Below are 23,072 nucleotides of genomic sequence, written 5' to 3' on the forward strand. Positions count from 1 at the left end.
TTTACCACTTTCCCAGACTCAATATTTGCCACTGCTCTTAGAGAAAGAGGCCTACACTACTCTCTCTCTCTCTCTCTAACTTTTTTTTTTTAAGGAAAAACCCCCTGAAACCCAGATTTATCCATGACCACAAAAGAGGGCTGGTGGAGTGGCTCCATTTGTATCCTCAGAGCTATTAAACTCCTCTGTGATGGGAACCAGATGGAAAATAAGACAAAAGAATTCACAACTCATGGTAGACTGATTTGAATTCCTTTAATTTCACACAATGAATAACATATGAATAGGATTAACTTCCCCCCCTTTTTCTGGTATTTTTTTTTTAATAGTTAAGTGCTCTATACTGTGCTAACCTGATCTGGTAGCGAAAAGACTGGAGCGTCCTTTTAGAAAAAAATGTTTAAAAACCAACATCTAAAATCATGAAAGAGCATGACAATTTAGCATGCCAGATGTACCTAACCCTCAAATAACAGCAAGTCTGTATCCATTTTTTTAAATGTACAAAAATGCTTCATGAATAAAAACCGTTACAAAAAGAACATTTCAAACAAATGTACAAGTTTTTTTGTCTTGCCTCTATATTCAATAAAATACAAATACATTTTTTTGCTCTAAAATATGTTTACATACAATCAAAGTAGAACATGCAAATTACACGTTAAAAAAGGCTTTTAAAAACCACTTATGAGTATAAACTAAAAAGTAGCCAGCACGACTTATAGAACAATCTTGTGCCCCATTTGTTTTTGTAGGATTTTTTTTTAATTTTGAAATACAGTATATACATATTTAACACTTTGTGTGCATTTAGTATTACTATTTAAGAAACAGCATTAAAAAAAATAAACAGACCGTACGACGTGGGCTTGTACTGTTCCCCACTCCCTCCCATTGACAAAACTGGCATCCCCTCTCCTTTCTTTCAATCTCCCCCATCCACTTGAAAGAGGAAAACAAGCTTCTAAACGACTTCTTGTTTTATTACTATATAGGCAGGCTTTTTATGAAGAGATCTTCTGTAGATATCATTGCTGAAATGTGCTTGTTGGATTAACAACCCAATCCTAAAGACTTTCTGCCTTAAAAGCTAAAACTGCTTGAATGGAGGAAAGCCAACAGAGGCAACAAATTTTCAAATAACGATGATGCTATCTCAATATTAAGGATTTCATTGGAGCCCTGCTGGATCAGACCAAAGGCCCATCGAGTCCAGGATCCTGGCTAACCAAATACCAGCAGATATTTATATACAGGATCGAGGTGTAAATCAGTAATGGCGGCACCTCGCTTTTTTAGGGATGGGATTTGTCTCAGTTGAAAATATCACTCAATCTACATGTCCAAAACAGACCTCACTCTGGAGGGCATTCCCACTGGAAAACTGAAAAAGAGAGCATGTGCTTACCAGAATGCAGAGCTGTATAAAAAATACATGAGATTCTAACTTCCTCCAAACTCATTTGAATCGGGGGGGGGGGAGGGAATCAGGGCAGGTGGGGGACAGATTGTGGCGCATCTTTATCATGGCCCAAGACAGAAGCGTCATCAATGAACCATACTGTTTCTAAAGCAAGATTATACTTTTCATCCGCCGTCACATTATTGACAGTGAAACTCCAACGTTGCAATATTTCGGTATGTCTATCCAACCACCATTTTCACTGAGATTGATTCCTGTGGGCAAACTTTGCCCTTCCCTTCAAACAGATCTTAAGTGAGGTCTTTGAAACTGCAGTGCAGAATCGGTTGCACTGATGCACTGAAAGAACACCATGGCCCTGATCCCGTGAGCGGGGGTCTGCACGCACATGGGGATTTCCATGTGCACCTCCTGGCGCATATTCCCAATGCTTATCTGTGCCCTACTGAACAGGCTGGCATGCGCCTTTAGACATAGAGCTGCATCAAGACCCAGAGACCTGCCTCCTGTCCCCCATCACATTTGAAAAACAAAGAAACACTTGGGTCTGGCAGATGTGTTTTGGGAATTTAAAACATCTCCTCAACTAAGGAAATGGAAGGGATGGGGGTGAATTTTTTTGCTTTTATCTAAAAAAGCACATTGTTCAAAGATTGTGTAGTGTTGTGCAGCCTTGAGCCCTAAAAATTAAATCCTGGGCAATCTAAATGTAGCACATTCCTTTATCTTACTATTTCTGTCAGTGGCTTTTTAATTGTATGGACAGGCTATGCGACACACAAAACACTAATCTGTGTGGCCATCTAACAGCATCAGCTTGCTCTTGTATGAGTGACGCCTCTGAGCCCCAAATATTACAGCAGTTTCTAATGGAATCTGGAGGGAACAGGGTTGGGTTGAGACTGTGTTGCAGTGTGTGCTAGGTATTGGTCAGGCTAGATATGTGGGCCGCAGCGTCTCCTCACTTCATTTTTATGTTTCGTTTCGCAAAGTCTCGTGGGAAAGCAATACCCTCAAGAGCTATCCCATGCAGGCTGCTGTGAAAGTTTGGGATACTGGCTAAAAGTCTATGGCTTCAGTGTGGCTCATTCATTGCATGGGAAGCGGTATATCTTTTGTTTTCATAGCATTTAAATGGAGGGAGGGGGAGGCGAGAGAGGAGGAACATAAATGGGTAGGGGTTTTGCAGCCCAGTTGTTAAATGCTGGCAGTAGCTTGAAACGCAATATAAAGATGGTTGGCCAATGAGACTTGCGCCTAAGATGGACAGACATTTGTACAGTGGTACCTCTACTTACAAATAACTCTACTTGCGAATTTTTCTACTTACAAATGGAGCTCCGTCCGCCATCTTGGATGCGGTTTAGATAGGATTTTTTCTACTTACGAATTTTTAGATAGGGTTGCTTGCAATTTTTTTCTCCCAATGCATTCCTATGGGATTCGACTTACAATTTTTTTCAACTTGCAAATGTGTGTTCGGAACACATTAAATTCGTAAGTAGAGGTACCACTGTAGTCCAATTCTACGCATGTTCAAGTGGAAACGAGTCCCATTGGGTTCAATGGGGTTTAGTCCCAGCAAGGATGCCCAGAATTGCAGCTTGAGGCTGCAGTCCTAGACACGATTTCCTGAAAGCAAGTTCCACTCAAATCAATGCGACTTCTAAACAGACACACATAGGATTGCACCATTAGTGTCCCTTTGTCTGCTTTATCACTGCTGGGATGGGGAAGATCTGTAGTGCTCAGTCCAATGTAGATAACCTTCCTGGACAAAGAGTGGGGCATGGTTACAGGAGGGCATCAAATATTTTGCAAGGGCAAAGACGTGCCTCTCGCTCTCTGTACACCTGGCATAAAACAGTGGCTGGTCCTGTGTCCCCATTTCTGTAGTATACTAGGTTGCTTTTCCACCTCTGCATGTACTAGTTAACAAAATTGATCTATGAAGTGCTCCAATGCCATAGCGGTTTTTTGCAGGTATATACCAAATTCACCCAAAACATGTGATGGCATTGTCATGGCACCTACTCACAGGCATGTGTGTGTGTGTGTGTGTGTGTGTGTGTGTGTGTGTGTGTGTGAAGGGTAACTCTGCTAGAAAAACAAAGCTAACAGGAACTGATTTGGCCTGAAAGGATCTGTGGTGGTTATCAGATACACAACATCTCAAGTGCTCCTTGATACTAAATAGCTCAGATGTCCCCCCCTCCAATATTAGGGTTAATGCCTTCTAACATGTGTGGGTCGAATGGGAAGGCTCAAATCTCTGTGCCAGGGCATCTGCTTTGCATGCAGAAGGTCCCGGTTTCAATCCTTGGCATCTCCAGGTAGAACTGGGAGAGATTCTCCATCTGAAATCCAGGAGAGCCTCTACTGAGCTAGATAGACCAAAAGTCAGACTTGGTAAGAGGTGGCTTCCTGTATTCCTGATCAAATTTGAAGGGGGTTTAATGGGCTGGTGACAGTTATGCACAATTTGTGACCCAGCAAGTCAAACCGTAGCTTTTGGCCATTGATACCATGGTAGCCTGTCTGGCAAGAGACACTTCAGCGCTGTTTGCAAGTAAGTACATGGCCGTTGGGCTGCATTTGGCTTGGTGAGTCAGAACTTGTGCAGGCTTGCCATAAAACAAGACACACCTGAATGGAGTGAGGGGCGCCGTAACTGTCTGCCATGATCTGGACTTCAGTATGCGTTCTCCGCATTTGGAGAACCAGATCCACCCTCGTCTCCCCATTCTTGCATTACACAAAGCACACACTTGCTTTGGGTTGCATGGCAATGTAGGAAATTGCAAATGGCAAAGCACTATTCCCCGTGAGGAAGGAAGGAAAGGAAGAAAGAAAATATGGGCAAAATGCCCACCGTCTCCCAGGCATTCTTGCATGGTCTTTGCCTAAGAGTTTTTATACATCATGGCAGAATGGCAACTGGGTGGAGAAGGGATGGTCAAGCCAGTCCAAATGACTGAGAAGCTGCCATGACAATGAGTGTGGACAGCTAGAAGCAGATGGGTACAAGGCCAGATTGGAAGTGGCGGAAGGAGAAACAGCCGTAAATTACTGGAGCAAAGTGGGGACAGACCCTTCTGAAGCGGCTTTGAAACTTGAAAATGTTAAGTTTGAAAAGGGTCTTACAAATGGGAGGAAGCCTATTGGTGCAACCTAGCAGGTCTGACTCCTGAACCCCCCCCCCCCAAATTCATTCTTATTGACTATGTGTGGCGTGTTGCTCAATGGCTTAATCCTGTATGTTTCTGGTACCCCAATACTATTCAAAATAGGTGCAGAGGAGTGTCCCATGCAGGTGAAACGCCTCATTCTTTTCAATGCTTGTGGCAGGCTCCATCACATGTACATGAATTCTTTTTTTCATAGTTAAGGGGAGACCCAGATTTCGTAGAGTCTGATGCATCCAATGGCAATTTGCAAGTAAGCCGTGGGAAATATTTAAATAGGTTTTAGGGCCAGGGAAAGGGGTAAGGATTTTGTTTGTTTTTAACGTAAGTGTTCTGCTGATTATAATTTTCTCTGCTAGATATCAGTTACCAGATTCAAAAATTGGCTTGGGTGTCGCTGAATTAAGTTCCCCATGTTTCTCCAGTATGAACTTCTGATAGCAGAAGTTGCACCTCAACTAAGGTATCTCTATCACACGAGAAAGTAATGGAGGAGAGGAAAGGAATTTGTCAGGTACTGGTTTTAAATATGTCAACAGCTTTCATTCCTTTTTTTTTCTTTTAAAAAGAAAGTACTATTGCTGCAATGAAATAGTATTTTCAACATTTGTGTTTAGTCTGAACAGCTTTGCTTAAAGCAAAAAAACAAAAAACAAATAAGAGTTACTTGATTTGGTATGGAAACTTGCTTGAGATATAGATATGTATATCTAAGCTTAAAAAGTGGATAAAATTACACTTTGAATTTTAACCCGACAAATGAAACTGACGATTTAAAGAGACAATTTGTCACACACAGTTTGTGTCCATGCAAACTGATTTTCCCCCTTTCTTTTCTTTTTTTTATAATTACATTATGTACAAAGGAAAAAAAATATTTTCAGTTTCTTAAGGCAACCACAACGGGGGTTGAGGGAAGTGTTCAAAATGGCATTAACTCAACAGCAGTGGTGATACCCTTTGAACAGTAAGATTATTATAATTTTAGATAAGAACACTTTAATTTTAGTGACATATTTCTTTCTCTGGCTTCATTCTATTTGAATTATTATTATTACTATTATTTTAAAAACGACTTTTGTTGTTTTCATTATTGGAAAACAAGTCAAGGCATCATGCTACACTGCTCGGATGAGATCTTGCAAAAACGTTTGCTCCAAGTTACCCTTGGGCAGCAATTTTTTCGCAGGCTCCTATCCATTCTAGATCGCTTGCCTCTTCAGAGTAACATTGCCCCTTCATTCCTTCTGTTCTTTGCTAACATATCCCATGCCTTGCTCTACTGTCAAACTAAACCACCAATGAGGTCAAGTGCGAAGACCATCTTAGTGAAAAGTTGGCTCCCCCCCCCCGCCTTTATGGGATGCGCTCCGCTATTCGGTTACAATTTTGGATGGTGACTGGAGATTCACCTTGTTCCGCAGGGAAGGGCTCCACTTCTCTCGCCTATATTACTTGCCACTTGCAAATTATTTTGTGCAGGGAGGGAGAAGGGAAATTATAAGATTGAAGAGTTAGCGATTCAGTTGCCTGGAGCCTGGCAAGAGTTTCTAGAAAGGAAGGAAGGAAGAAAACCACACCCCAAACCTCTATAAAACAAAATGCAAATACTTTCAAAGCAGTTCAAAACCAAGAGCACAGTTGAGGAATTTACACTTTTTGTTTTGTTTTGTTGAAAAGTGAAGGTAATTTCCACTCTGAGGGCGGCCAGCTTTGTTCCTTGACAGAGGGTGCCCTTGTGCCTTAAAAGGTGGCATAGCATGCAGAAATCTGATGGGTGCAATCCCCCACCCCCCTTCGTGCAGCAGCAGTGGCTCCAAAGGCTGCTGCTGCTGCTGGTGGTGGTGGTGAATTTCTCCCTGCAATGCATCTGCAAAAAGGGGGCAGAACAGCTCCTACTAAGTAAGAGCTTGCTGACCATCCTAGCAGCAGGGATACTGCCAGTTCGGCCAGGTGACTTTAAGCGGGATGCTTCCCTCTTTCCCTTCCGAGACATGAGAACGACAAAGCTGGTTTTTTGTTAACAGAAACTCTGCAAAAACTGGTGGACTCGCTAGGTTTGAACATCTCCCCCAGCACCCAATCCCCCCACTATTAACCTAAGGGCTAATGCCAAAGTTTTGTCATTATTGTAATTATTATTGGTCATTCCTATCTCAATTTTTTTTTTTTAACGGCTGCTGCACTACTGAAATACAGAGCAAGTCTGATGCTGCGGAAGATGCCAAGCGGACCTGCCCATCTCAGCACCCTGGTCCCTTGGTCCCAGGGCGCTAAACCACCCAGCACTGTCTTTTGATTGGCCACGTCTCTTACTAGGGGAGGGCTTCGCTTTCACACCCTCTAGTTTTCCGGTGCCTTTTCACCTTCACTCCGTCCTCTGCCCCTGCGTGCTGTTGCGCTTTGCTCTTCCTCTTCCCGGCTTTCGGCGTCCGTGAAGGAGGAGGAGGCGGTGGCGGAGGGGGCGGCTGAGACGTCTCTCGGGCCATGTGTATCACAGCCTCGATGGTGGCTGAGATGGTATCGTGGCTGTTGGCTGTTTGTTCCAGTATCAAAGGGTTCAGCGCAAACCTTTGCCCCCGTTTGCAAGGCAGGTCGACGCATTTCTCCAAAACTGGCATTTGGTCTCTGAAGTCTTCGTCGAAGGAGAGGGGCTGCTTGCGTGGCCGCCCTCGCCGCTTCTTGACAAAGTTATTGCCCGTCTTTGATTGTCTCTGCAGCCGCTTGGCTTTCAGGATCTTGTTGACGTGATCCAGGTTCTTCTTGGTGGAGAGGATCTTGTTGTAGTTGCACATCTTGCGCACCTCGCATTGGATCGCTTCGATCTCACAGCGCTTGAATCGTTTCTTGAGCGGCGAGTTGGCTGCAGGGGAGAGGAAACGACGGTGATTAAGTTTGGAATAAATCGAAACTGTCACGCGGGGCTTGTGGAAAACAAGGGTTGTGGCATGATTAATGCCAGCTAGCGAAAAGATTCGCCGGGGCTGCAGATTATGAAAAATGGCCCAAAGATGGGAAGCTGCATACAGAACAGAATAACAGAAAATATTTCAGAATTATTTATTATAAAGACTGTCACAGAAGAACAGCAATTTATATAATGTGCCTGTAAGCTTGCCATTGATATTACCTTAGTAAACTGCCTGAATTAATGAATTAAAATTAGTAACATTCCAGCAAGGAAACACAGTTTTCATTTCCTAATGTATCATTGGCCCCAATGTTCTTTCAAGGTATGAATTGTTGCGGCACTAATGGCTTCTTGCTTCCTTCCCTTTTTGGGAGAAAAAAAGTTTTCAATGCGATTTTGGAGTTTCCCTTCTTTCCACCCTCTGGAGATAGATGATAGATATATAGATAGATAACATTTATTGTATGTGGCCCAGATTCAATACTCTCTGCCTGGCAGCACAAGTCCTTAGCATATCGAATACTATCATCCATTGACAAGGTCAATACCTCTCAACTGTAATAGTACTGCTCTGTTCTGCATTGGCCAAAACCAATCTTAAGAAGGATATTGACAAGCTGGAAGAGGGTGACCAAGGTGATAAAAGGTCTGGAAACCAAGCCTTATGCGCAATGGTTGAGAATGTTTAGTATGGAGAAGAAAAGACAGAGAGGTGATGTGATAGTTATCTTCAAACATCTGAAGGGTTGTCATGCGGATGATGGAGAAAACTTGTTTTCTGCTGCTCGGGTGGGTGGGGGTAGGACTTGAACCAATGAATTCAAATTACAGGAAAGGAAGATTTCACCTAAACATTAGGAAGAACTTTCTGATGGCAAGAGCTGTTTAACAGTGGAAAAGGTTTATAAACAGCGGTTGTATGGCCAGAGATTCTTTAGCTGTGATTCATGCATTGCCGGGTGCTGTACTAGATCAGAGTTTCCCAAACTTGGACTACAACTCCCACCATCCCTAGCTAGCAGGAGCAGTGGTCAGGGATGATGAGAATTGTAGTCCAAAAGTAGCTGGAGACCCAAGTTTGGGAAACCCTGGACTAGATGAACTTTAGGGTCCCTTCCAACTCTACAGTTCTCTGATTCCGTGGAAAAACAATTCTCTCTATATTAGATTCCCTCTAAATTAACTTCAGTTCAGAAGTTCCCACACCTTCAGTTACATTTTACTATTCAAGCACTCCTGGAAGTCTTCAGAAGGCAGACAGATTTTCTATGAAGTCTCATTTCCGGAATGACTACTATATTAATGGATTGCAACCATGCTGGCCATGTTAAAAATACAGCTGCTGTTGGAGACTTCACAATAGAAAACTATGAACTATGTAGTGGAAGAAATATAAACACCCCCACACACTTCTGCCATTTGGAAGGTTTCATTTTAAAAACAACATCAAGCAACCCCAACACTGTTGTATTGAGTTTTTAAAAAACATAATTGGATAATGTGCTACCATGTTATTTGGCCTCAGCAAAGGCCTTGTGCAAACAAGCCCAACATCTTGTCACAATACAAGAAGCAGGAACAAATCCTAAAAGAAAAACAACCAGACATTTGCTCTCGTATATATATATATATATATATATATATATATATATATATATATATATATGAATGTGGGCGTTTAGTCTTTCAAAGACTGGTTTACATATCTACACACCTATATTCTAAATTAAATAAACATTCAAAGATTCCTTCTCAGGGCATCTCAGGTTCATACATTCAAGAAGCTATTCCATCTCACTTCCTTTACCTAATAATAATAATAATAATAATAATAATAATAATAAATATTATTTATACCCCGCCCATCTGGCTGGGTTTCCCCAGCCACTCTGGGCGGCTTCCAAGAGAAAAATGAAATAAAATAATCTATTAAACATTAAAAGCCTCCCTAAACAGGGCTGCCTTCAGATGTCTTCTAAAAATCTGGTAGCTGTTTTTCTCTTTGACATCTGATGGGAGGGCGTTCCACAGGGCAGGCGCCACCACCGAGAAGAGGTGGAGGCAAAATTAGACATCACATCATTCACTGAATTAAGCTATTGCATAGAATTTTTTTCCCACCTTTGCTGTCATTTGAGGCTCAGGTGGCTTTGTCTGGTGGCCCAGCTACATCTCTATTTGGACAATGACAACCTAAGTACTGTTGTCTATGCTCTGGTAACCTCTAGGTTAGATTATACTCTAGGTCAGACATCCCCAAACTGCGGCCCTCCAGATGTTTTGGCCTACAACTCCCATGATCCCTAGCTAACAGGACCAGTGGTTGGGGAAGATGGGAATTGTATTCTAAAATATCTGGAGGGCCACAGTTTGGGGATGCCTGCTCTAGGTTATAAGTAGGGCTGCCTCCGAAGACAGTTCACAGGCTTCAGCTGGTGCAGAATTCAGTGGCCAGGTCAGGGCTGGATTTAGGTTTGATGAGGCCCTAAGCTACCGTACTTAAGGTATTTAACTTATACTGTATGCAGAATTTGCTAAGAGAGATGTCACACCTCCACCAGGTAAAACCCCCAAACCCCGTGTTTCAGAACTCACAACTCACCCTAAAGTGCATAGAAGTGAAATAGAAGCCAGAATCAGGAGACCTTGCACAACAGCGGCCTCTAGCGGCCTCTACACTGGTACTGCAGGTAGGAAAGCTTCCCTCTTCACAGCAGCTTGGCTCGGCTTTCCAGACTAGGCCGAGTAGAGGTTAGCAGACTAGGCAGAATAGAGGTGGGGGCTCCCCTGGGTGGGGGATGGGGGAGGAGGGGGAAGGGGTCAGGACAGGGTGGGGCCAATCACAGGGATGAGCGGGGTGGGGTGGGGAGGAGTCTGTGGGGGAGGAGTCTGAAGGGGGACTTTGAGGGCCCATTTAACAGACTAAGCCACAGTGGGGCCTACAGGGGAGTCTGAAGGGGGATTCTGAGGGCCCATTTAACAGACTAAGCCACAGCAACGCATGGCCGGGCCAGCTAATAGTGAAATAATTAATAAGCTCTAACTGTATGTAGGTTTTATTTTGTTTTTTATATTTTATTTTGGAAATGTACATCAGTGGTTTTTTCCTTTAATTTTTTGGGGGGGCCGCAAGAGAATGGGGCCCTAAGCTATAGCTTGTTTAGCTTATACGTAAATCCGGCACTGGGCCAGGTTGCTCACCGGGGCAAGATGTTTTGAGATTATTACAAGGATCCTGGCCTGACTGTGCTGGCCACCAATTAGTTTCCATGCCCATATCAAAGTGCAGGTTTTTACCTTTAAAGCCTTGAATGGGTCAGGATTGCAATACCTCAAGGTATTCTCCCCATATAAACTGACTGGGACTCTGTGTTCATCATCTGGAGCCTTTTCTGTGTGCCTCCTCCATGTGAGGTCTAGAGGGTGGCTACACAAGAACAGGGTCTTCTCTGCGGTGGCTCCCCATCTGTGGAATGCTCTCCCCAGAGAGGTTCGCCTCGTGCTTTCACTATACACCTTTAGGCACCAGGCAAAGAAGTTCCTCTTCAACAAGGCCTTTGACATCTTATACCCCTTTTAAATGTATTTGTGGGAGTCGGGTGGGAGAGAGCTTTGTTGCTTTGTGTTTTTTGTTTGTTTTTAATCACGTCTTTTGTGTTTATATATTGTACTTTATGTTGTGATCTATGGATGAAGGGCGATAGACAAAACAAACAAACAAACAAACCAAAGAAAATAATAAAACGACAATGACAATAATTAAGTGCTTTTTTCTGGGGGGGGGGCACAGGGGTACGTGTACCCCTAAACATTTTGTGGATCTTTGTACTTTTTTCCATTGATTGTATTTATTTTTCCCAACTTGAACTATAAAATGGTGGTTTTCTTGAGTCAAAATGAGAGTAACCCTAAGCATTTTTTAAAGAGAAAAAGCACTGAAAATAATGCATACTTTGTCGTTTAATGAAACACAATCTCACTTTGTCCTAAGGACAAGTTAACATGCACCAATTGCACCATGGGGAAGGTACAGGTCCTGAAGTGGTTGTGCAGATGCGTGAAACTTTGTCTGATGCACTGCAGGCTGCAGCATTGGGGGGGGGGGGGAGTAAAATGCGTTTGCATGAAAGGCTGCAGAAGAAGACTCGCTGTTCAATAGGTGGCCTCAAGACACCCATTTGGTTTGAATCACAGAGTATTTTTATTTCCCCCCCCCAAAGCATTCTCAATCAATTACAGGATATCCTCAACACCATCTCCTATCTCATTAACACAGCTGCAGTTTTCAATGACTGATCAACATCTGGGTGACAGACAGACCAACAGTCTAACTGAACGCCAGCTACACTGCGAAGTTGCACCCATTATCTGAATCCGAGTGAAACATATGAGCAAACTTTCCGCTTCTTAGATCTGTGGCAGATTCACTGGCCATGCATTAGCTCATCAGGCTGCTATTCTATACACGCATACCTGGGAGCAATATCATAGAGTTGGAAGGGACTCTCGGGGTCATCTAGTCCAACCCCCTGCAATGCAGGAATCTCAGCTAAAGCATCCATGATAAATGGCCACCCAACCTAAAAATCTCCAAGGAAAGAGAGTCAACAACTTCCAGAGGGAGTCTGTTCCACTGTCGAACAGCTCTTAATGTCAGAACGTTATTCCTGATGTTGAGTCAGAATCTCCTTTCTTGTAACTTGAAGCTATTGGTTCAAGTCCTACTCTCCAGGGCAGGAGAAAGCAAGCTTGCTCCATCTTCTATGTGACAGCTCTTAGGATATTGGAAGATGGTTACCATATCTCCTCTCAATCTCCTCTTTTCCAGTAAATCCCATTGAAATTGATAGGGCTTACTTCTGTGTAAAGGGATGAAGCAACTCCCCTATGAGGAACAATTACAACATCTGGGCCTTTTTAGTGTAGAGAAAAGGCAAGTTAGAGCGGACATGATCAAGGTGTATACAATCATAGTGCGGAGAAAGTTGACGGAGAAAAGCTTTCATTCCTTTCTCTTAATACTTGAACTTATGGACATCCAATGAAGTCGAAGGTTGGAAGGTTAAGGACAGACACAAGGAAGGGATGTTTCTTAACACATTATATAGTTACAAGTGTGACACCCACACCCACAAGAGGAAGGGATGGCCACCAGCTTGGGTGGCTTTAAAATAGGACAGGATAAATTCATGGAGGGTAAGGATCATCAGCGGCTACTGTCCGTGAGGGCTATGCTCCATATCCACTCTCAGAGGCAGCTATGCTTCTGAATACCGGTTGCTGGAAAGAAAGGGAAGAGGGTTCTTGTGCTCAGGTCCTCCTTTGGGGCTTCCTACAGGCAACTGAGAGAACAGGATACTGGACTAGATGGACCACTGGCCTGATCCAGCAGGATCTTCTTATGACTAGAGAGGGGGCAGAAATTCAATTTAGATTGCTCCCTGATGTGTTGACGCCACTGCCCTGGGCCTACTCCTATATAAACTCCCCCTCCCTGTTAGCAGAGATTCCCTTCAAACCAAAGCATCTCGCAACCTCAAGTTCTGGGGTGGTCAACGTGACGCCTCCTAAATGTTGCTCAACCACAACACCCATCAACTCTGCTTATGGAGAATACCACTAGTCGTGATGGCTGTACTCTAATTCCAGTGTGCCTCTGAATGCAACTTTATGGGAATCCCAATTGATAGAGAACCATGTCCTGTTTGCATCTTGTCAACATGGAGTCCTCCAGATGTTTATAAATCCTATAAATGTGATAAAATAGGAATAAATAAAACACCCGAGCTCATTTGAACATAATTACCTGCTTCTGAGGTGGCTGCCGTTGACGACGGTAAAAGAGATAATACTGGGGTTGAGGACATCACAACACTATCGAGAGATGCTGGTTTTCGACGGGTCATCACAGAAGAAGCAGAACCCTCGTTTTTATTATGAAGTGAACTCTGGTCTACTTTTAGATGCGAACCGGCAATTCCTGGAAAGCACAAACATAAGTAGTGCTAATCAATTATTATGCAGGAGAAGAAAAAAATACAACCTTAGTCTTATCAGAAGTCTATATATACTGTATAAAAATGTAAACTGGCCATGTCTGTTAGTATCCACTTTTCACCAAAACTGCTTGACCGATTGCATCCCAATTTTGACACAATGCCGCATGTGAATATGAGAGCAACCCCGTACCATTTTCAAAGACAGATATCACACCTGTGCTAGGTAAAACCCCCAAAACTCCGTGTTTCAAAACACACCACTCAGACGAAAATGCATGCTGGGACAAGAACCAGGTTGCAAACCAGTGCCGTCTAGTGGCGGCTACACTGGTACTGCACCTATAAAACCTTTCCTCTCAACAGCACCTTGGCTCCTGTTTACATACTAGACCGAAGCCTTTACAGACTAGGCCGAATGGAGGTACTGACTCGCCTGGGTGGGGGTTGGGGTAGGGAGGGACGGGATAGGTCAGGACACGGTGGGACCAGTCACAGGGATGAGCCAGGGGGTTGGGGGAAGAGGGGGTGTGATACGTCATGGGTCGGGACAGGGTGGGGGGAATCACAGGGATAAGACGGGGTGGGGGGGGAGGGGCGGGATACGTCATGGATCAGCATGGGGGGGATCACACGGATGAGCCACAGCAACGCGTGGCCGGGACAGCTAGTATACAATAAATGCCCTGCTGTGTTTCACAGGAAATCCAGCATCCCAGAATTCCCTGCTTGTAAATGTGCTTCTAATAATACAGTTTTGATACTAGTGAGGATTATGATTTATTATTATTATTATTGGGTTTCAGTCATTTTGCTTCAGGACATAACATAAGCATTGATTCCCGGCCAATACATTATTGCCTCACAAGTCTATTTTTAAAACAATACGAGGAAAGATGATAATCACATCGCTATTTGGGGTTGCTTCTCCATGCATCTGTACATGATGGTATCTATCACACGATCGCAAGGACGAGAACAGACAGGAATATCATTATGGTCCAACCAGTTACCCTATAGCACAACCCTCCAGACATTGCCAGCCCAATGCATGCTTTCTTGCTACATCAGCGCCATGCAGGTGATGGTTTTGTTGAGTACAACACACTCAAATCTTCATCAGCTATCCTATTTGTGTCTCACCTTGAGATTGCCCTATTCTATCCTTAGGACAATCCTGCGAAACAAGGCACATTGAGAGATTATGACTGGTTTGAACGGAGCTCCCATTGGCACTCACTTTGACTGAATTACAACACTCTGACACTTTCACATTCCTGGACATGGGGCAACGAAAAGCAGAACAGCAAAGGGTGAAAGCTTTAAGAATTCAAAAGCAGTTTCCATGTTGAAGGTTGGAATTCAATGTGGATCCTGAATATGAAAAGCTTTTTATTATTATCGCTACTAATGATGGGGAAGAAATTTGAGGGGTGGATTGTTGTGGTTTTTTCTTTCTTTTCCATTTAATAAGAAGCTACCTAATTCACACTTCTTGAACCAAAACACAAACTGAAGCATAGCTGTCCTTCAAGATTCACACTTCTCCACCCAAGCATTGTGTACAAAAACGTATTGCATTAGCAAAAGTTACGTACAAAAATGCACCGCACTAGGCAAAATGGGTTGCAAAAATGTGTAGATCAGCTGAAGCTGTGTACCAAAATACGTTTCTGAGGGGGAAATTTATACTCAAACCATGATGGGTTTTCATGAGGAATTCTGGAGGTTTTTGTTGTTGTTTTGTTGTTGTTGTTGGTTTTTTTTGCATATTGCTGCAGAAATGTAGGAAACTGAGATAAACCGAAATTGACAGATTAATCCATCCCTAATATCCCACACTAATGCCTGTGTTGGAAGGAAAACCTGGGATTTCCTTATTGCAAAGATACCGATTCTAACAGAGTGAAGCATGGTTTTGCACTGCGAAAGCCTGAGGTGATTCGAGAGGGGTAGCTCCCCTGCACATATTTCAGATAACAAAGCAGAATGCACAAACCACATGAGATGGTGTCAGACAGAGAAGAAATGTGCAGCAAATTAGCAGTCATGCCAATATTTCAAAGATGGAAACAATGTGTGTGTGTGTGTGTGTGTGTGTGTGTGTGTGAGAGAGAGAGAGAGAGAGAGAGAGAGAGAGAGAGAGAGAGAGAGAGAGCTTGTATATTTAGAATACAATGCTAACCACCTCCTGGATATAACATCTGTTGATAATTAAGCTGAAGATCCTGTATAAAAAGCTCTATGAAAACTAGCAGCTGTAACCTCTTGACCTCCATTGATAAAAAACAACCAACCCAACCCCCAGTTCCCCCCCACACCCCTAACCCACGTCTCTGTGAAACTGTGCTTCACCCTATCAAGAGGTAGTCATCCATTTTTCAAAGGTAATCCCTCACAAACCACTTATCCTCTCAAAATCTCTACCTGCACACAGTGTTTGCATTAGGGACCCCGTGATTTATGGATCCCTTCTCCTTGGATGTAGGGGCCTACTTCCTGTTGCCGTGGTTACTTGGCTCTTGGTTCAAGGTTAAACTACTCCCAGCTCAAAATCAGTGGCAGGCCCAAGCATCTAACAGCCGGATTTTATTGACTACCCTAGGCTGCTTCAAAGGTCAAAGACCAAAGTGCTGCCTACTCCCTTCAGGGGGAGTCAATACTTTCAATATTTTCATTCGGTTTCCTCCAAAGATGCTCGTGGGCGTGCGTGCACGCTTGGTTGCCACCTATCTGGACCGAGCAAGGTCACACAAATCATTGAGGAACAGCATTCTCCTGGGGAGCCATTACGAATATGACAGAAGACTTCAAAAGAACGTACTGCCCACCCTTCGGCTCAACATTAGTTCTCCACAGGACCACTGGCTTTGCATCTCGAGAGTTCACTCTTGTTTCTAATTCACCACAGCCCTGCTTGGAAACGCAAACCCACGCCTTCTCGAATGCTCGGTCCAGATGGCGGCATGTTTAAGAACTTATAAAAGCACTAAATAGATTGAAATTAAGAAACAAAGCTTTGCAAACATGAGCATGCCACCCCAGGGGCGTTGAGGGATACCATGTGTCCTATTTTACAGAGGATGGTCCTCTCTTGGAAGGGTCCAAGTTTGGTTCAAAGATAAAACAGCAATCTGAAGGAAGAGCTGGAGAAGCCTTTAAGATGCCCATCAACACTTAGCAGCACCCGGAGAGCAGGCAGAGCGGGCACACAGGTCTTGTCCCTCCTCCCCATGGCAAGATGTCTTGTATTTTTATTTAGACTATAACAATTTCTAAACTGGCATGCCAGACCCTCCAAGTGTCCTTATTTTCCAGGGGCAGTCCTGGATTTACAGAAGCCGTCACAGTTTCTGATTTGATCCTGGAATGTCCCATTTTGCTTTAGGATGTTTCTATTTTCATCAGAGAAATGTTGGAGGGTATGGATCAGCTCAACATCAAAAAAACCAAGATCACGGCCACTGGTCCCATCACCTCCTGGCAAATAGAAGGGGAAGAAATGGAGGCAGTGAGAGATTTTACTTTCTTGGGCTCTTTGATCACTGCAGATGGTGACAGCAGTCACGAAATTAAAAAACGCCTGCTTCTTGGGAGAAAAGCGATGACAAACCTAGACAGCATCTTAAAAAGCAGAGACATCACCTTGCCGACAAAGGTCCGTATAGTTAAAGCTATGGTTTTCCCAGTAGTGATGTATGGAAGTGAGAGCTGGACCATAAAGAAGGCTGATCGCCGAAGAATTGATGCTTTTGAATTATGGTGCTGGAGGAGACTCTTGAGAGTCCCATGGACTGCAAGAAGATCAAACCTATCCATTCTGAAGGAAATCAGCCCTGAGTGCTCACTGGAAGGACAGATCCTGAAGCTGAGGCTCCAATACTTTGGCCACCTCATGAGAAGAGAAGACTCCCAGGAAAAGACCCTGATGTTGGGAAAGATTGAGGGCCCAAGGAGAAGGGGACGACAGAGGACGAGATGTTCGGACAGTGTTCTTGAAGCTACCAACATGAGTTTGACCAAACTGCGGGAGGCAGTGGAAGACAGGCGTGCCTGGCGTGCTCTGGTCCATGGGGTCACGAAGAGTCGGACACAACTAAATGACTAAACAACAACAACATGGATCAGGGTGTTCCCAGGACCTTGTTTCACCTCTCAAGTGGGCACCATTGCCATTCTAAGAGAATGAGGCAGCTGTTCATGGGGATTTATGGTACCTCTTTTTCTAGAAAAAGAGCACTGGGTGTCCCTATTTTCATTGGAGGGTATGGCATGCATCCATAGAAATTCATGTATGGTCTTCTCCTTTTGGCAGCATGTCTCCTTTTCTCTAGGCACTTAACATTCTCCCTAGCCACTAGAGGTTTGCCTGAAGTTAAAGGGTTTGTGGCTCAGTAATTTGGGTGCAGAAGGTTCTAGGTTTAATCCTGGACATTTCCAGCTAATAGCTGTTGATGGGAAAGAGCCTGGAAAACTACTACTAGCAGTCAGAGTAGACTATATTGGGCCAGACTGGCAAACAGTTTTCTATGGCCTTTTTCCATGGAAAAACCCGAAAGATACTCAAGAACTCGTCAATAACGCAGGGGTCCAATCGAACCACTTGTGATTCTCTACTGAGGTGGACTCTCACAAGATCATGGTACAGCAAGAAAAAACATCAGCCCAACACGTTGCTGACGCTAAGCAGGCCTGGGTCTGGTCAATGCTTGGATGGGAAGCACATGCCTGCTTCCTTGATGGAAGTAAGGTGGGGTATAATTGCAGGAAAATAGAAAAATAAAAGTAGGGCAAAAAGCTCAGGCTCACATAATAAAGACGAGCTATTCCATACCTGTTCGGAGACCCTGAATATGCACTCTTTTCATTGTAAATTAAAAACACATTGATGGACCACAGGGGGTCTGGCAAAAAGGAAAGGAAGAAAAAGAAAGTAGGCGTTTGAAGACTGGCTTCAGCCCACCCCTGTTGCAGTGAAACCTTGTGCAAGACATGGCCAAGTAACTGAAAGTAATATCCGGGCCAAAAGGCAGGCTGTTGACAAGTTCTGAACAAGTGAACTCGGGGTGAAGACAGACATGGCATTTAAAGTGCAGTGGTGGTAGCTTTCTGCCCAGAGAACAGACGCTCCGGAAAGCGGAGATCAGGAGTGAAAACTGTTGCCCGCAACACTCCGTAGAATGCGCATGCCCGTCTTTGCCTGCAAAGAGGGAGAGTCCGGCTGGGGGAGAGAACCCCAAGAGAGAGCGTCAAAAGTCCAAATTGTCAGTTGGAGAAAAGCCAGCCTGGAAACCAGAGGAGGCTCTGCTTGGTAGCTGTGGGTGCTTCCATTTGCAAATGGGTTGTGGGAAACAGAAAGGGTGAATTCAGGTTACCTGGGGTGGGGAGGGAAATACAGACTGTCATTCTGATGTCAACAGCATGTGGAGGATGCAAAAATAAATAAATAAATAAATGAAAAATGCATGCATGAGGAGGCCTGGTCTCACAATAAAGCTACCTGTTTGGAAAAGTCTCTTCCCCCCAAATGCATAGCATAGGGGGGAAGAGACTAGACCATGGCGCTGATAGGAAAGTCGGAGACACAATCTGGAGGGCAGCAGGGTTGGGAAGAGCATTCTGGTCCATAGCTCCTGCCAGAATCCAGTACAGTCATACCTTGGTTTACGTACGCTTCAGTCTGAGTACTTTCAGTTTAAGTACTCTGCGGACCCATCTGGAACGGATTACTCCACTTTCCATTACTTTCAATGGGAAAGTTCAGGGTAAGTATGGACTTCCGGAACCTTTTACAGTCATACCTCGGGTTAAGTACGCTTCTGGAACGGATTAATCCACTTTCCATTTCTTTCAATGGGAAAGTTCGCTTCAGGTTAAGTACAGTCATACCTTGGTTTAAGTATGCTTTGGTTTGAGTACTTTCAGTTTAAGTACTCCACAGACCCGTCTGGAATGGATTAATCCACTTTCCATTACTTTCAATGGGAAAGTTCGCTTCAGGTTAAATATGCTTCAGGTTAAGTATGGACTTCCAGAATCAATTACACTCATACTTCAGGTTAAGTATGCGTCAGGTTGAGTACTCCACAGACCCGTCTGGAACGGATTAATCCACTTTCCATTACTTTCAATAGGAAAGTTCGCTTCAGGTTAAGTACGCGTCAGGTTGAGTACTCCGCGGACCCATCTGGAACAGATTAATCCACTTTCCATTACTTTCAATGGGAAAGTTCGCTTCAGGTTATGTACGCTTCAGGTTAAGAACAGACTTCCGGAACCAATTGTGTACTTAAACCGAGGTACCACTGTAGCTATAAAGGGGCTATCTGAGACGAAGGCTGCCAGCTGAGCCCAGCACCCAAGAGGTGCTTGGGAGAAACTTCCTAATGGAAAGAGCTGCTTGGCAGTGGTTCAGCGGTGGGCTCTCATCTGCTGGACGTGTTTAAGCAGAGGTCAGGCAGCCAGCTATTAGGAATGGTTCTATAACTGCATCCTTCATTGCAGATTCTACACTGGGAAGTGGAATGGCCTCCAGCTCTAAAATTCTGTGATTAAAGGAGAAGACTGGTGTCTGAGACACACCCTTCCCCCCAAAGTATGCACATAGCTGCCAAGTTTTCCCTTTTCTCGTGAGGAAGCCTATTCAGCATAAGGGAAAATCCCTGTAAAAAAGGGATAACTTGGCAGCTATGAGTATGCATAAACTAAGCAGTTGGCTTCACTCTGACTGTGTCCAGCAGGACAGGTGTGGTTCCCCCCCCCCCCATCTGTGAATTTGGTGACAATACACAGAGGCACCAGAGAGATTCCTATAACTGGCAGGAAAGTCTGCCAACCAAGACCAATCAATCGTTTGAATCAACTGTTTGTGCATGTGTGTGTACAGAGGGGGAATTTGAAAGGCCCCTAGAAGCTGTTGGATAAGAGAGCCTATTGACTCGGGTGATTTACACATTTTTATGCTTCCGTTAGGATATGCGGTTAGGTAATAATGACGAGGGCTTTGGATTTAGGAACATCTATCACATCTAAGTCATTTGTGGCCTGACTTCTCAGCCCCGCCACAACCCCAAAATAAATAAAACTAACTCCTGTTTGGGAAAATATCCAGCAGCAGTTTATTGTTCTGCTTGAAATCTGCACAGGAAAGGTTTGTGGACTATCTAGGGAAAGTCCAAAAAGAGAAACTTACCATATGGGCCCGAATAATAGCTGCACTTTTTTTCCAAATTCCAAAAGTGGAAAGTTAAAGTGCGGCTTATATTCATGGCCTCCCCCAAGCCACCAGAAAGAAGGGGGGAGGCTGCCGGCAAAGTGGTGTGGCTCCACCCCCCCCCCCCAAGGAGGCAGCCCAGAGGAATGGTACCCGCAGGATTTTCTTCTACATTTGCCATTTGCGGGTGTGAGTGTGGATTTTTAAGGCAGCAGCTTATATTCAGTTATTGTCTTTTCTCTTCTCCCCCCGCCCCCCCGAATTTTAAAGGTGTGGCTTATTTGCGGGTGCGGCTTATATTCGGGCCAATACGGTAATTCACCAGCTGATGAACTGCTATAGGGTACAACCTATAAATATTTATATACAATGGTACCTCTACTTACGAATAACTCTACTTACAAATGGAGCTCCGTCCGCCATCTTGGATGCGGTTTAGATAGGATTTTTTCTACTTACGAATTTTTAGATAGGGTTGCTTCTACTTACGATTTTTTTCTCCCAATGCATTCCTATGGGATTTGACTTACATTTTTTTTTTAACTTACAAATGTGCATTCGGAACGCATTAAATTCGTAAGTAGAGGTACCACTGTAAATGCACTACAACGCACAACAGCTTTGCCACATCACTAGGATGTGGATCTCTCTCTCTCTCTCCCTCCCTCTCTTATATGTGATATACATGTGATTTCAAAATTTTGTTTGATTCTGACCATCATTCCCTTGTATTATTGTAATCTCTGGTCTTCCATTTCTCAACTTGATTCCTTCATGTCTATTCAGCACTGTGTTCCCAAAATGATTCACCTCTCTCGTCACTCTGATAATGCAACATCCCTCTCTACTACAGCTTCCTGTCTGCTTCTTGGTTCAGGCCAAGCTCTTTGTCCTTTCCTTCAAATCTCTCTGTGGCCTTTTGCCCCATAAATTACTTGCTCACGTGCCCCTATGTGCACCTGCCCATGTCATAGCTGCCAAGTTATCCCTTTTTTAAAGGGATTTTCCCTTATGCTGAATAGGCTTCCTCGCGAGAAAAGGGAAAACTTGGCAGCTATGGCCCATGTTCTCCAAGCTCCCCCATCTCCTGTCATTTGTCGGTCTCCTGCTCCACCCAGAGACCCCACCCTTCCTCTCTTTCACTTTGAACTGCCTCTAGGAACCCCTGCAAGATGCCACCTAGCACCCTTCATATTCCTCCACAAAACCCACAAAACTTTGAGGGGCAATGGTTTGTTTGTTCTGTTTTGATTGTGTTATGTATTTACATTTATGTTTTACACATGGTGTGCCATAAATCACTTGGCGACCTTTGGACAACAAATGACATAATAAATAATAATAATAATAATAATAATAATAATAATAATAATAACGATGATGATGATGTCTTTGGCGCGTGCACACACCATTTCCCATGTCCTACTGAAAGAGTGAGGAACCTGCAGAACGTTGACTAAATTAGGATTGTCAAGGCAGCCATTTTGCCCCATGTTCAGTTGGAACCTTCCCTCACAAGGAAGTGGTTCCACCCCCTTGATCACTTTGCTTGTCCTTTTACTGAACCTTTTCCAGCTCTTCGATATCCTTTTTCAGGCGAGGCAACCAGAACTGTACACAGAACTCCAAGTGTGGCCACACCATGGATTTGTATAACGGTATTATGTTACCGACAGTTTTATTTTCAGTTCCTTTCCTAACAATCACTGGAAAGGTATTCACCTTTTTCACAGGTGCTGCAACATCTTCATCAAGCTATTGGCCATGACCCCAAGGTCTCATGAATAACGAAGGGCCTTTTGCCAATGTCCCAATGCTTTCCTATTTCACATTATCTACTTAGGGCAGCGGGGGACATTGATGGCAATGTAAATTACAGTGGTACCTTGGTTCTCAAACTGAATCCGTTCTGGAAGTCCGTTCCAAAACCAAAGCGTTCCAAAAGCAAGGCACACTTTCCCATAGAAAGCAATGAAAAATGGATTACAGGCATACCTCTTCTTGCGAACGCTTCATGTTGCGTTTTTTTGGGTTAAGAACGTGGCAAACCCGGAAGTGTTCACACTATCGCGCTTAGCACATGCGCAGAAGCACCACTGTGGTTACGGACTTTTCGGGGTGCAATGCAATGCCAGAACGGATTGTGTCCGCAACTAGAGGTACCACCGTAATCCGTTCCAGACTTTTAAAAACAACCCCTAAAACAGCAATTTAACATGAATTTTACTATCTAAAGAGACCATTGATCCATAAAATGAAAGCAATAAACAATGTACTGCAGTCACACATTCCATCAATCAATCAGTAGCTGAACTGGGTTCCACGCAGTCAAAAAAACAAAAAA

General features: G+C 43.9%; 1 protein-coding gene across 4 annotated transcripts in view; it reads right to left on the reverse strand.

The window, feature by feature from the left end:
• Positions 1–240: 240 nt before the first annotated feature.
• SETBP1 (SET binding protein 1) overlaps positions 241–23,072 on the reverse strand; it is a 260,050-nt gene continuing 237,218 nt past the window's right edge. For all 4 annotated transcript variants that reach the window (XM_035100397.2, XM_035100398.2, XM_035100399.2 and 1 more), the window contains 2 exons: positions 13,326–13,499; positions 241–7,471 (listed from right to left, as the gene is read on the reverse strand). In XM_035100397.2, the coding sequence (XP_034956288.2) occupies positions 6,924–7,471; positions 13,326–13,499 (722 nt within the window). In that variant the 3' untranslated portion in view covers positions 241–6,923. The remainder of the gene's footprint in view (positions 7,472–13,325; positions 13,500–23,072) is intronic.

Source organism: Zootoca vivipara, chromosome 11 (genome assembly GCF_963506605.1).
Source record: "Zootoca vivipara chromosome 11, rZooViv1.1, whole genome shotgun sequence".
NCBI lineage: Eukaryota > Metazoa > Chordata > Lepidosauria > Squamata > Lacertidae > Zootoca > Zootoca vivipara.